Source organism: Scyliorhinus torazame, chromosome 1, assembly GCF_047496885.1.
Source record: "Scyliorhinus torazame isolate Kashiwa2021f chromosome 1, sScyTor2.1, whole genome shotgun sequence".
NCBI lineage: Eukaryota > Metazoa > Chordata > Chondrichthyes > Carcharhiniformes > Scyliorhinidae > Scyliorhinus > Scyliorhinus torazame.
Genome location: NC_092707.1, coordinates 291,021,217 through 291,036,419, shown reverse-complemented (window position 1 = coordinate 291,036,419; position 15,203 = coordinate 291,021,217). Strand labels below are relative to the sequence as shown.

At 45.9% G+C, this 15,203-nt stretch overlaps 1 protein-coding gene across 5 annotated transcripts in view; it reads right to left on the bottom strand.

The window, feature by feature from the left end:
• Positions 1 to 15,203, bottom strand: part of utrn (utrophin) — a 770,758-nt gene that overhangs the window by 480,527 nt on the left and 275,028 nt on the right. For all 5 annotated transcript variants that reach the window (XM_072507465.1, XM_072507476.1, XM_072507484.1 and 2 more), the window contains exons 28-30: positions 14,496 to 14,630; positions 13,502 to 13,651; positions 6,934 to 7,095 (exon numbers count right to left, since the gene is read on the bottom strand). In XM_072507465.1, coding sequence (XP_072363566.1) covers positions 6,934 to 7,095; positions 13,502 to 13,651; positions 14,496 to 14,630 — 447 coding nt within the window. The remainder of the gene's footprint in view (positions 1 to 6,933; positions 7,096 to 13,501; positions 13,652 to 14,495; positions 14,631 to 15,203) is intronic.

Genomic DNA, 15,203 nt, shown 5'->3' with positions numbered 1-15,203 from the left:
ATGGACGCGGAAAAGGCCTTTGACCGAGTAGAGTGGGAATACCTCTGGGAGGTGCTGCGTAGGTTTGGGTTTGGGGGATGGTTTATCAGCTGGGTTAAGCTCCTTTACAGAGCCCCGGTGGCGAGTGTAGTGACGAACCGGCGGAGGTCAGAGTACTTTTGGCTGTACCGAGGAACGAGGCAGGGGTGCCCCCTGTCCCCCCTGTTGTTTGCATTGGCGATCGAATCCTTGGCCATGTCACTGAGGGAGTCTAATAAATGGAGGGGAGTGGTCCGAGGGGGAGAAGAGGATCGGGTGTCGCTATACGTGGATGACCTGTTGCTGTACGTGGCGGACCCAATGGAGGGGATGGTGGAGGTCATGCAGACTCTAAGGGAGTTTGGGGAGTTTTCGGGCTATAAGCTCAATGTAGGGAAGAGTGAGCTCTTTGTATTACAGGCAGAGGACCAAGAAAGAGGGATAGGGGACCTACCGCTGAGGAGGGCGGCTGGGAGTTTTCGGTATCTGGGGATCCAGATAGCCAGGAGTTGAGGGGCCCTACATAAACTGAATCTGAGGTTGGTGGACCAAATGGAGGAGGACTTCAAAAGATGGGACATATTACCGCTCTCGCTGGCGGGTAGAGTGAAGTCGGTCAAAATGGTGGTCCTTCCAAAGTTTCTGTTTGTGTTTCAGTGCCTTCCCATCGTGATCACCAAGGGCTTTTTTAAGAGAGTAGGTAGGAGTATTATGGGGTTTGTGTGGGCGAATAAGACCCCGAGGGTAAGGAGAGGGTTCCTGGAACGCAGTAGGGACCAAGGAGGGTTGGCGCTGCCAAACCTAGGGGGCTACTACTGGGCAGCAAATGTGGCGATGATCCGCAAGTGGGTCATGGAGGGAGAGGGGGCGGCATGGAAGAGGATGGAGATGGCGTCCTATAAAGGAACGAGCTTGGGGGCGTTGGTGACGGCACCGCTGCCGTTCTCGCCGTCAAAGTATACCACGAGCCCGGTGGTGGCGGCAACGTTAAGGATCTGGGGCCAGTGGAGACGGCACAGGGGTGCAGTGGGAGCCTCGGTGTGGTCCCCGATCAGGGGTAACCACCGGTTTGTCCCGGGGAAGATGGACGGGGGGGTTCCAGGGCTGGCATCGGGCGGGGATTAGAAGACCAGAGAAGTTTAGGGACCTGTTCATTAACGAGACATTTGCGAGCCTAGGGGCACTGGAGGAGTAGTTTGAGTTACCCCCGGGAAATGCTTTTAGATATATGCAGGTGAGGGCTTTTGTGAGGCGACAGGTCAGGGAATTCCCGTTGCTCCAGGCACAAGAAATTCAAGACAGGGTGATCTCGGGTGTATGGGTCGGGGAGGGCAAGGTGTCGGCAATACACCAAGAGATGAAAGAAGAGGGGGAAGCGCTACTAGAAGAGTTGAAGGGTAAATGGGAGGAGGAGCTGGGGGAGGAGATCGAGGAAGGTCTGTGGGCTGATGCCCTGAGTAGGGTTCATTCCTCCTCCTCGTGTGCCAGGCTCAGCCTGATACAATTTAAGGTGGTTCACAGAGCGCACTTGACGGGGGCGAGGTTGAGTAGGTTCTTTGGGGTAGAGGACAGATGTGGAAGGTGCTCAGGGAGCCCAGCAAACCATGTCCATATGTTTTGGTCATGCCCGGCACTGGAGGGGTTCTGGAGAGGAGTGTCGGGAGCAATATCTCAGGTGGTGAAAGTCCGGGTCAAGCCAAGCTGGGGGCTAGCAATATTTGGAGTAGTGGACGAGCCGGGAGTGCAGGAGGCGAAAGAGGCCGGCATTCTGGCCTTTGCGTCCCTAGTAGCCCGGCGAAGGATCTTGCTAATGTGGAAGGAGGCGAAGCCCCCTAGCGTGGAGGCCTGGATAAACGACATGGCTGGGTTCATAAAGCTGGAGAGGATTAAGTTTGCATTGAGAGGGTCTGCGCAGGGGTTCTCCAGGCGGTGGCAACGGTTCCTAGACTATCTCGCGGAGCGTTAGAGGAAGATCGGTCAGCAGCAGCAGCAACCCTGGGGGGGCGGGGGACGACGACACACGTCTTGGGAAGGGGGGGGGGGGATGTCTTGGGAAAGGGGGGGAATGTCTTGGGAAAGGGGGGGGGGGGGGAGACGTCTTGGGAGGGGGGGGGGCGTCTTGGGAAGGGGGGGGGAAATGGGGGATTGCTTGGGGGGATGGATGAGCAGGAGATAACATGAAGGGCGGGGGAAACTGGCACGTGCGGGAGAGAGCCAGTGTATAAAGCTATGTAAATATGCCATTTTGCCATGTATATATCTTGCTCAGTGCGATTTCGTTATGGGGGGGGGGGGGGGGGTTATTGCTTGTAAGGGGAAAAAATTGTGTTGTTGAAAAACTTTAATAAATATATATATTTTTTAAAAAAGAGATAATGGGCAGATGACTAAAGTTTAATCAAGGAGTTATGTTTTCAGGAGTGTCTTAAAAGGAGAAAAACAGGGTAGAGAGACAGAGAAGTTTAGGAAGGGAGTTCTAGAGTTTGGGGCCTAGGTAACTGAAGGCACAGCCACCAATTATGGAGCAATAATAATTGGGAATGCTCAAGAGGTCATATTAGAGCCGCACAGATATCTCAGAAGGTTGTGGGGTTGAAGGTGATTACAGAAATAGGAGGGGGTCAAGGCCACGGCGGGATCTGAAAAGCAGAATGAGATTTTAAAATCAAGAAATTGCTTGACTGGGAGTCAATTGAATCAGCAAGCACATGGGGAAATGGAACAAAGTGCAAGTTAAGACACAGGCAGCTGATGTTTGGCAATATCTTGATTAAACAACATCTGCTTGCATTTATAAAGCATCATGAATGTGAAAACTAAAGACACTTCACAGAGGCATGAATAAATAATGCAGTGAGTCAAAAAAGGCAAAATGAGTGGCAAAAACATTGGTCAGAGAGGCCGAGGGCTACGCGAACAGCAAGGTTCTAAAGGTGTTCTTCCCGTAGCTTGAAAAAGTGCAGTTAGAGGTAATGGGTGACCACCAGAAGGAGTAGGGAGTCAGGCATGCAAGGCAGCGATCCTTTCAGTGTATCGCACCGAGCTGAGCTGCTACTCATTCTGAATACTGGTGACATTACTGTTTGCATATCTCGATGTAAATAACTTTAAGGGTATTGCATAAGTGCTCCCTTGCAAAATTCTCATTGTTCTGTTCGTATTTATATTTTGTTATGTATACCAAAAACAAATAAAAACATTTTTTCAAAAAGTAATGTTTGTACAAGGGAGTGAAAGCAGAGTGAAGTTCATGGCACCAGGATAGACCATCAGGACAAAGGGAGGAAAAAAGAGAAGAAAATAAATCGTAATAGGGGATTTGATGGTGAGGGAAACAGATAAGCCCTTCTGCAACCACCTGCATGGCTCTAGGGTGGTAGAGTCAAGGGTGCCATTGACGAGCAGCATGACATTCTGAAGTGGGGAAGGTGAACAGCCAATGGTTGCAGTCCATATCAGCAGTAATGCTTTGGCAGAAAAGGGGATGAGATCCTGCACACAAAGTTGATGGAGCTAGGAGAGAGATTGAAAAGTAAGGCCACAAAGGTGGTAATGTCCATCTTGCTCCCACTACTACATACTCCTGAGCACTGAAATAGGGAGATTGAGCTGATGAATATATAGTTATTGGAGGGAGGGCTTTAGATTCCTAAAGCAATAAGACTGTTTACAGGGAAGGTGGGTCCTGTACAAGCCGATTGAGGTTGCACCTCAACAGGATCGTATCAATATCTTTGCAGGTGGTTTTGCTCATGCTGCTGGGAGAGTTTAAAGCAGCTTTGGCAAGAGGACGGGAACCTTAGGGTCAACTGAGAAGTGAGACAAGGAAAGTTGAAATTGGATGGCAGAAAATGAATCTGCATGCTTGGAAGGCAGAGGAAAAAAAGGTTAGAAAACAGACAGAGCAGTTGGCTATGGTAAATTATACAAACCTCAATATAAGTCTAGGAAATAAGGCTGAGAAATAAATAAGCTGAGAACGCAGCCTGACACATAGAAGTATGATATTATAACTATTACTATGACATGGCTGAAGGAAGGGCAGAAATGGCAGATCAACATTCCTGGTTAAAGGGCTTTCAGATGAAAGTGAGGCAAAGAAAAAATATTGCAAAATAAAATGAAGGAAAGCCCAAAGATTTTTTTTTTTTAACAAGTGCATAAATAGCAAGTGAATACTAAAGAAAGACATAATCAAAGACAGTCAGCATGGATTTGTTAAGTGAAGGCCATGGCTGGCTAACGTGATTAAACCTTTTGAGGAGGTAACAAGAAGGGTCGATGAGTGTCGTGCATCTGAAGTTTATATGGAGAATACAATAATAACAATCTTTATTGTTGTCACAAATAGGTTTACATTAACACTACAATGAAGTTACTGTGAAAATCCCCTAGTCGCAACACTGCGGCGCCTGTTCGGGTACACACAGGGAGAATTCAGAATGTCCAATTCACCTAACAAGCACGTCTTTCGGGACCTGTGGGAGGAAATCGGAGCACCCGGAGGAAACCCACGCAGACACGGGGAGAATGTGCAGACTCCACACAGACAGTGACCCAAGCCGGGAATCACACCCGGGTCCCTGGCGCTGTGAATTATCAGTGCTAACCACTGTGCTACCGTGAATTTAGCAAGGCTTTTGATAATGTTCCACATGGCGGACTGCTCACAAAAGTAAAAGCCCATGGGATCCAAGGGCGAGTGACACATTGGCTCAGAGCAGGAAGCACAGATTCCATCAGTGCTTTTGAGACTGGTAGCCTGTTTTCATTACAACCTTCGCTTTTTGTGGTATATATCAATGATTCGGACTTGGATGTAGGGGTTATAATTGACAAATTTGCAGATAATAGGAAAATTGCCCATGTAATTCATAGAGTCATAGAATTTACAGTGCGGAAAGAGGCCATTCAGCCCATTGAGTCTGCACCGGCCATTGGAAAGAGTACCCGACTTAAGCCCACAGCTCAATCCTATCCCCATAACCTAAATTTTCTGAACACTAAGGACAATTTAGCATGGACAATCCACCTAACCTGTACATCTTTGGGCTGTGGGAGGAAACCGGAGCACCCGGAGGAAGATGAAAGCTACAGACTGTGGGAAGGTATTGTAGCCACCTAAAATGGTTGATTCCCTATTAATTTGGCCAAAACCCAATTTAAAATGGCTAACCGAAAAGGCTGATGGGAAAAGCAGGCAACAGGACACAAACGGACAGCTGCAGACAGAATAGCGTATTCGGCTCTGGGGAAGTTGGCCCAGATCGATACTCAAGACTATTAGCAGCACATCAACCCAGACATCTGCAGTTTAATCGGCTATCCCCGGGAACAATTGCAACATATTAGCAATTGGGCCAGACCTGTCGGCGCCTGCAGTGGCCAAAACAAAGACAGGTGAACGACCACCCCCCCGATCGAGGAATCGCCCCGTTATTGGATATATCGAACCCAGTGATTGGGAACAAGTCCAATCACTTGGGACTCAGGGTCAAGGGCCGCCCCGAGAGGCGGGAAGCCCCGGGACCCTATAAAGTGAGGGGCCAAGTTCAGATCTCTCTCTCTCCCTTCTTCGCCTGCTCGCGACCTTCGCAAGAACATCGACCAGAAAGCGTAAGTTTGACTCCAGCGATCGCTACCCGATAGAGACTCCTAGCCATCGACCCGTATCAGCCTTTTGAATCGCGCGGGCCAAATCCGATTCGATAAGCCATTCTTTTCCCTGACCTGGTGGGCCCTTCCTAAAGTTAAGTATTGGCCAGTAGTGGTAGGTTCCTATATAGAGAGTAGCATTATTGTGTAAGCATTACTTGTTGTATATAATAAATGACCGTTGATTTCAATCTTACTAAGCGGTGTGCTGACTTATTAATCATAACTCGAGCTTGAACCACGTGGCGGTATCAGAAAGATACCTGCCGACTCATGAGCAAAGGTGACATAATCAGAGGTAATAAACTAAGGCTAATAAGAGCAACAGTATCAATGAACCAGTCAGGTGGCAAAGTATTAAATGGGGTTCAATTTGAAGAACTGTGAGGTAATGCATTTGAGGACGTTTAACAAGATAAGGAATTACACAATAAATAGTCTGAGATCAAAGTGTATAGAAACAATGGAACCTTGGAGTTTATATCAACAGATTTCTCAAGATGCCTGGAAAGGTAGATAAAGTGGTCAAGAAAGCATTTATTTTATTTGTTCTTGAGATATGGACGTCATTGGCAAGGCCAGTATTTAATGCCAGAACAGAGGTTAGTTGCCTTTATTAAACAAGGCGTAGAATATAAGTGCTGCAAGGTGGTTTTGGAAATGTGTGAAACACTCGTTAGGCCACAGTTGAGTGTTACATGCAGTTATTGACACCATGCTGTAAGGCAGCTGCGGTTGGCCTGCACATGAAAATTTTAGTTCAGAGGAAAGTTTGGATAAGCTGAGGTTGTTTTCCTTGGCACAGGGGATGCTGACAATATACTATTGAAGTGTATAAAATTATGAAGGGTCGAGATGGAACTGATAGGAGGGACCTATTCCCCCTTGTTTGAGGGGTCAAAAGCCACAGTATCACAGAATTTATAGTGCAGGAGGCCATTCGGCCAATTGAGTCTGCACCAGCCCTTGGAAAGAGCACCCTACCGAACCCCACACCTCCACCCTATCCCCACACTTCCACCCTATCCCCCTAGCCCCACCTTACCTTTTTTGGCAAAAGCAAGGGACCATAGACTTAGCTGGATGGCTTTGCTGGCCAGATAATGCTCCCAATAATGCACCTTCGGACATTCTACGACATTAAATTCACTATATAAATGTAAATTGTTGTGGGGCAGTCCAGAAAATACCATGGGGTGGGTGGGGTGATGGCGAGTTCTTTTCATTAATTATATACATTAAAAGAAACATTTCTCTAACCTGAGCTTCCTGTGGCATCTGCAAAGCATCTATGCGGTCCGTTAGATACAAGGTTAACTGTTTATCTAGCAGTCCAAGTGACTCCTGCAGATCATGCATCCGCTGTTCATTTTCTTGAGACATCTGTAAATGTTGCTCCAGTGAAATCTGCTTGCTCACAGCCTAGAAAGCAAAAAGAGGTCTGGTAACAATCTACTACATGGAAACCTTATTCAACGCACAAATTGGAAAATGTTGCTTACAATCTCAGAACGAAGAAATAAGACACAGAGAGGGAAGTTTTCAGGTTGAAGCCCATCTACGAGCGAATAATGGCTACAACATCACAAACAAGTGACTTTAACTAGGATTCAGAATCACACGGCAGAAGTGTTACATTAGAAAGAGGATCAACAGACTAGTTTCTGACTTCATAGGATTAAAATCATTTTTAAAACATTTAAATTAAAAAATACAAATAGAGGTAGAAAATTTAACATGTTTCTAAACGATTGTGGGGATCAGATGTGTTTGAAGAGCAGTATAGTTTAGCAGAAGCTAAAATTGGGATCAGATTGATCTATGGTTTCTTAAAAATCCTTTCACAGGTATGGCGTCGCTGGCTGGACCATCTTTTACTCATCCTTAATTGCCCTGAAGAAGATGGTGGCAAGATGTCTTCTTGAATCACTGCAGTGCAGTGTCAGAACTGACTAGCTCAAGGAGTCAAATTGTTAACCTGGGCCAATTTCACGATCAAACCAAATGGAAACAGAGTCCCACAGCGAGCGGGTATAGCTGCATATTTCCCAGTGTTTGAACCGCACAGAATCACAATGCCATCTTACTCAGCTCCGGTTAGATACGGGGCCTCAGCAGGGAACGCGCGGGCAGGGGCCACACTTAGACCCGTTCCCTGCACTGAGGAGATCCGGTCGCCAAAACTCCTCAGTGCAGGGAGAGATTGGGACACCATTTTTAAATGGCATCCCAATCTCTCGAGCCCCCAACGCAACCCCCAAACACCCCCCAAGCTGGAACTCACTAAGGGGGTCCATGGGCCCGCCGCAAACCCCCCCACACTGGTACAGGGCACCCCCTCCTCCCCCTTTACCCCCACCGTACAAAAATGTACAGTGCCAGCCCGGCACCCCGGCAGCGCCTCCTGGACACCTTGGCTGAGCCAGGCTGTCACCCAGTTGGCACTGCCAGGGTGCCAGCTGGCACTGTCAGGGTGCCACCCTGCATAGAGGTCAAGCACCTAGGGGCCTCCGATCCCCTGGCAGACACTCATCCATTTGTGGAGACCAGTACTGAATGGCGCTCGCCCTTTTTTCCAAGGCAATGGGATCTACCTCAGGGAACTGCATATTAGAGTGAGACCAGCTGTCTTGCTCTAATATGCAGATTTGCCAAAAAGTGATCCGGCCCATATTGGGCAGGCTTCACATTGCGACGTCTCATGAAATCGCATGAGATCTTGCAAGGCGGGGTCTCCCAGCATTTACTGACCATGTTGTGCTGCAGCAGGCTGTTTTTCGGGCGCAGCATGACCGGTAGATCTCCGCCCATACTATACTGCTACAAAACTGAGGGATAATTAACTGCAGTCATGAATATAGTGGTATCCCACCAGCTGAGGTTATTATGAAGGCCAATCTTCTCAACATTATCCCTTGCCAGAGATAATAATAATAATCTTTATTGTCACAAGTAGGCTTACATTAACACTGCAATGAAGACCCTCAGGTTAAATCACCACCAGTCAACTCTTTTTCGCTCAACAGGGAAAGCAGCCTATGGTCCTCTGGGACTATGGCAACTTTCATTTATTTCACTATCCCACAAAAGATGTTTCCAGAAACTTACCTCCAAGGAAATACGTTCACAATAAATGACCATTTTACCTATAAGCAACATAATTTCCATAACCAAATTCAAAAATATTCTTTTCTCTGAATCCATTCTTATTTAAAATGCTTCATAGAGTCATAAAGGTCTACAGCACATAAAAAGCTCTTCAGCCCATCACGTCTGTGACGGTCAAAAACAACCACCTAACTATTCTAATCCCATTTTCTAGCAATTGGCCAATTGCCTTGTGTGCCTTGGCATTGAAAGTACACATCTAACTACCTCTTAAATGTTATGATGGTCTCTGCCTATATCACCTTTTCAGGCAGTGAGTTCCTCTGGGTGAAAAAATATTTCCGCTCATCCCCTCCAAACATCCTGTCCCTTACCTGAAATCTATGCCCTCTGGTCATTGATCCCTCCGAGGGGAAAAATTTCTTCCTGTCTACTCTATCATGCCCCTCATAATTTTATACATCTCAATCATGACCCCCACCCCCCAGTCTTCAGTCTCCTCTGCTCCAAGGAAAACAATCCATCTAACCAATCTCTCTTCACAACTAAGCCACTCCAGTACAGGCAACATCCTGGTAAATCTCCTCTACAAGCACTCCAGTGCTACCACAGCCTTCCTATAATGTGGATTCCAGAACTGCGCACAATACTCTAGCTATAGCCCAACCAACGTTTTATATACAATTCCTGCATAACCTCCCTGCTCTTAAAATCTAAGCCTTGGCTAATGAAGGTTAAGTATACAATATGCCTTCTTAACCACTATATCGACCTGTTCTGCCACCTTAAGGGACCAGTGTACATGCACATCAAAGTCCCTCTGATCCCCGGTGGTTCCCAGGGTCCTGCCGTTTATCATGGTTTCCTTTGCCTTGTTTGTCTTGCCTAAGTGCATCACCTGGTTTAGGGGCTGGTTCAGCACACTGGGCTAAAGAGCTGACTTTTCAAGGCAGGCCAGCACCACGGTTCAATTCCCATACCAGCCTCCCCGAACAGGCACCGGAATATGGCGACTAGGGGCTTTTCACAGTAACTTCATTTGAAGCCTACTTGTGACAATAAGCGATTTTCATTTCATTTCACCTCACACTTATTTTAGACTGAATTCCATTTGCCACTGATCAGCTCATTTGACCAGCCCATCTATATCCTTCTGTAACCGATGGCTATCCTCCTCACTATTTACCACCCAAATTTTCGTTTCGTCTACAAACCTACTGATCAACCCTCCTACATTCACGTGTAAATCATTTATTAAAACCACAAACAGTGATTACTGCGGGATCCCACTGGACACAGGTTTCCAGTCAGAAAAACACACCTCGGCCATCACTCTCTGTTTCCTGCCGCTCAGCCAATTCTGGATCCAATTTGCCAAATTTCCTTGGATCCCATGGGCTTTTACTTTCGCTATCAAGTCTCCCATGTGGGACCTTATCAAAAGCCTTGCTGGAGTCCAAGTAGCCTACGTCAAATGCATTTTCATTCAATCAAGTTGGTCAGAAATGACCTCCCGTTAACAAAGCCATGCTGACTGCTCTTTATTAATCCCTGCCTCTCCAAAGGCAGATCAATTCTGGCTCTCAGAATTGCTTTCAATAGTTCCCCCGGCACTCAGGTTAGACTGACTGTCCTGTCGTTTCCTGGTTTATCCCTTCCTCCCTTCTTGAATAAAGATACCACATTGGCTATCCTCCTGTCCTTTGGCACCTCTCCTGTGGCCAGAGAAGAATTGAAAATTATCGCCCGCACCCATGCCATTTCCTCCCTTGCCTCACTCAACAGCCTGGGATACATTTCATCCAGGCAGGGAGGTTTATTTACTTTTAAGCCTGCCAGGCCACTCTAGAACCTCCTCTTTCTCTATGTTAATGTATTTAATTGTATCGAGTTCATCATAGAATTATAAAATTTCTACAAGTGCAGTAGGAGGCTATTCAGACCATCAAGTCAATCTTCCTGATTTCTATATCCATATTGTCCCTCTCACGAGTGAACACCGACACTAAGTATTCATTCAGAACCCTACCTATATCCTCCAGCTCCACACACAAATGACCACAGTGGCCCTTTTTAGGCCCTACTCTTGCCCTAGTTATCCTTTTACCCGTTACAACTTAGGATTTTTCTTTATTTTACCTGCCAGTATCCTTTCATGTATCCTTTTTGCTTCCCTAATTTCCTTTTTACGTTATCTCTTGCACATTCTATACACCTCTAGGGCTTCTGTTGTTTTGAACCCTTGATATTTGTCAAAAGCTTCCCTTTTTCTCTTTATCCAATGCTGTACATCCCTCGATATCCAGGGTTCACTGGATTCGCTAGTCCCGCACTTTTTCTTTTTTGGAACATGTTGGCACTGTACTCTCCCTATTCCCTTCTTGAATGTGTCCTACTGTTCTGTCACAGAATTGCATAAAAGTGTCTGCTCCCAGTCCACTCTGGCCAAATCAGATCTGATCTTATTAAAATCAGCCTTCCCTTAGTTTAGAACTTAGATCTCAGGCCCATCCTTGTCCTTTTCCATAACAATCTTGAATCGAAAAGAGTTGTGATCACTGTCTGCAAAATGCTCCCCCACTGATACTTCAACCGCTTGTCAGCTTAGTTACTGAACATTAAGTCCTGACCACCCCCTCTCTCGTAGGTCCTTCTACATACTGGCTTAAAAAGTTCTCCTGGGTGCATTTTAAGAATTCTGCTTCCACGAAATCTTTCACACTCCAACTACCCCAGTTAATGTTGGGGAAGTTGAAAATCCCGCACTATCACTACCCTATTCCCTTTTAATAGTCTCTGAAATTTGCCTACATAATGCTCTTCTATTTCTCTCAGACTGTTAGGAGGGCTACAGAACCCTCCCAGCAATGTGATTGCGCATTTTTGTTTTTTAAGTTCTACTCATATGGCTTCATTTGAAGAGCCTCATAAGATGTCGCCTCTTCTTACTGCTTAATTGATTCCCCTCCTCTTTTACCTCCTTCCCGGTCTCACCTGAAGATCCTATGTCCTGGAATATTGAGCTGCCAATCCTGCCCCTCTCTCAACCATGTCTCAGTAACAGCAATGACATCTTACTCCCACATTTTAATTTGAGCCCTCAACTCATCGGCCTTGTTTGTCAAGACTCCTTGCATTCAAACCAGTACCGTCCAATCTTGCCAAACTCCCTTGTGACTTAACTGGCCTATCACGTCTATGCCTTCCTGACTCACTTGCCGTCTCTTCCTTATTTTGGCCATGCATCTCCCCTCATGAACATTCTCTCAGGATCCCACCGCACTGACAACTTAGTCTAAGCCTTCCCCAACAGAATTAGCAAACTTCCCTGCAAGGACACTGGTCCCATTTCGGTTCAGATGCAACCCATCCGCCTTGTACAGATCCCGCCATCCCCAAAATCTCCGAGAAATCTAAAGTCCTCCCTCCTTCACCATCTCTCCAGCCATGCGTTCATCGGGATTAACCTCCTATTTCTATGCTCACTACCACAAGGCACCAGAAGCAATTCAGAGATTACTACCTTCTGGGTCCTGTTTTTTCATCTCCTTCCCAGCTCCCTAGATTCTGTTTGCAGGATCTCATCCCTTTTCTGTCTATATCGTTAGTACCAATCTGTACCACAATATGTTTGTCTGTCCTCCCCCTTCAGAAAGCCCTGCAGCCCTGTGACATCCCTGACTCTGGCACCAGGGAGGTAACATACCATCCTGGAGTCTCTTTTGTGGCCACAGAAACGTGTGTCTGTTCCCCTTACAACGGAACCCTCACCACTCTCGCCCTGCCATTCTTACTTCTCCCGTCTTGTGCAGCAGACACACCCATAGTGCCATGAAGTTGGCTGCCACTCCCCAATCATCTCCCCTAACAGTGTCCATATATATATATATATATATATATATATACATATATGTTAGAAAGGGAAATGGCCACAGAGGACTCCTGCACGACCTGTCTGTCTACTCTGCCTGGTGGTCACACATGCGCTTTCTGCCTGTTCAATCTTCACCTGCGGTCTGACTACCTCACTGAACGTTCTAACACAACTTGCTAAGCATTGCAATGCTCCACAGTAAATCCGCCCTCAGCTCCAGCTCCAGTTCCGAAATGCGATTAGCCAGTAGCTGCAGTTGAACACACTTCCTGCACACGTGGTCACCAGAGACAACTGAAGCTTCCGTGATTTGCCACATAGTACAGGAGGAACATATCACAGGTGCGAGCTCTCCTGCATGACTACCTTTAAGCCTCTTATTTACTTCCTTTTTTAACAAAAAATTATGCTTATATAAGAAAACATTTCAAACTGATTTATCAGGTTAGCTTTATGTTCAACCATATTATCTGAAGGCTAAAATAAATTGGAATTTCAGGGTGCTTGTGAGAGTACATTATATTCGGTAATAATCATGGAAATAGATTTGGTCTCCAAAGTGGAACTCTTGAATGTTGATTTGATGTTTAGCTTGTTACTCAGTTTCAGCAGCCTCACAACCTAGCAGCAAAATTCGATAGACATTCATGGGTGCGCAATAAACTTGTAATTCTATATAATTTGTTGCAGTCTGTCCATTCAGAAAAATAAAAGTAGTCAGGCAATTAATCTAGAATCAAATACCTCCTCCATCAATGGCTCAAATTTCATGAACATACAAGCAACTGTATCAGGGCATTTTATGATCAGCAGAGCAAGACAACTGTGCTGCCGAGGGCCTCCTACCTGATGACTGAGCTCTTCATATCGAGTGTTGAATACCTCCAGCTTTTCACTTATAAGCTCATCCAAAATTCCACCATCAATCAATGTTTGGCCCAGTTCACGGATCTGCGTTCGATTATCAGCTGGATGGCGTAGCACAGACTCGAGACACTAATGGGTGGATAATAAAGTACAGAGCAAAGTAACTGAAATGATTCTCTCAGCCAAGTCGTGTCAGAGGTCAATGAAGTAAGAGTAGTGAATAGCTGAAGTCATGGGAACCTTTTTAGCCAGAGACAACTTAGTAAACAGTTCCAAAAATACTAAATAGAACTTGAGCTTTGTGTATTAAAATGCCAGTACATCAGTACATCTAATAAATGCAGCATTTTTAACCATATCACCACCAGCCAAAGGAATGCCACTGCAAATCTCTTTGCATTACAGGAGTGCATTCAAGGAAGAATATGCCACCATCTAGGATGGGAAGAGCACATTGTTGCATGAAGTTCATCAAGTGCAACATCTCCAAGTGCAGAACACTATGTTCTTTCAAGAACATGGGTCATAACAGCACAATGCTCCAAGTTACAATATTGTTAAGAGTATAATCATTGTTAGTGGTAGTAGAAAAGGAAAAATGTTCCTTTAACAAAGTAAGTTTTAAATTAGAGATTTGACACACTACCCTGCAATAACCTTTTTAATTAATTTATTATCTGCATGTTGGCTAGCAAGAGGACATGGTGCTTCATTCACCCCCAGATAATGAAGTAATTAACCTTCTGCCAGACCTGGTTGGGTTCTAACTCGAGATTCAGGAGATATTTACATATAACTGCAGATTTGGCATGATGCAAAACTAGTGCATATATGCTACAGCTGTCATGTAAATACATCCTAAATGAGTTTCCCTTAAGTAGTAATGTCCTATTTACCTGGATAGAAAGGGTTTACATTTAATTTAAGACAGCTTTATTTCACGCTCCATCTGAATTTTCAATAAACATGTTACCTCAAGTGCTTCACTGACAGCTTCAGGGCTGTCTGGTACATTCTCTGTAGTATACAACATCTCGTCCAGATTCTTTAACCAGTTGTTTTCTATTTCTAAGTAATGGAGTAACTCACACCAGCAAGACCATACTTCCTGTGGCAGAGAGGGAAAAGCAAGAAGTTTTAGTTAAATTGGGTAAAAAAAACTTCTTCTCAGATGGCAGTATAGCAGATATTTTGTCAACCAAGGTGGAGACTGTGCTGAGGGAAGTGAAGATCAGTTGGGATAGGGAGAGGCAGTGGTGCGGGAAAAGCTACTGAGCCCTGAAGAGAAATACAGATGCCGAGCTGTCAGGTCTGTCAATTCACCTTTACCCAAGGACACTTTTACCCTACTCACCAGTGTGCAGCAGGATTGAAAGACGCTAATGTGTGAACAATAGCACCATCTTCCATCAATACTGAAATATCATAAAACCATTACTAACAGACCTCTTGCGAGAGGGAGAGAGGACACCATAGGGGTAGGGGTGGGCAGGAGAGAATGGGAGTGTCAGAACAGCAGGGGATGAGAGACCAGGGGGCAGGACAGAGTGGTTTGGAAGAGTGGAGGGGGGCAGATCAGGAGAGTAAGGGCTTGTCAGAAGAGGGGGTGCGGGTCAGGAGAGCAGGTGTCGGGCGGTACGGCATGGGGGCAGGAGAGGGTGGGTCAGGAGAGCTGGAGGGG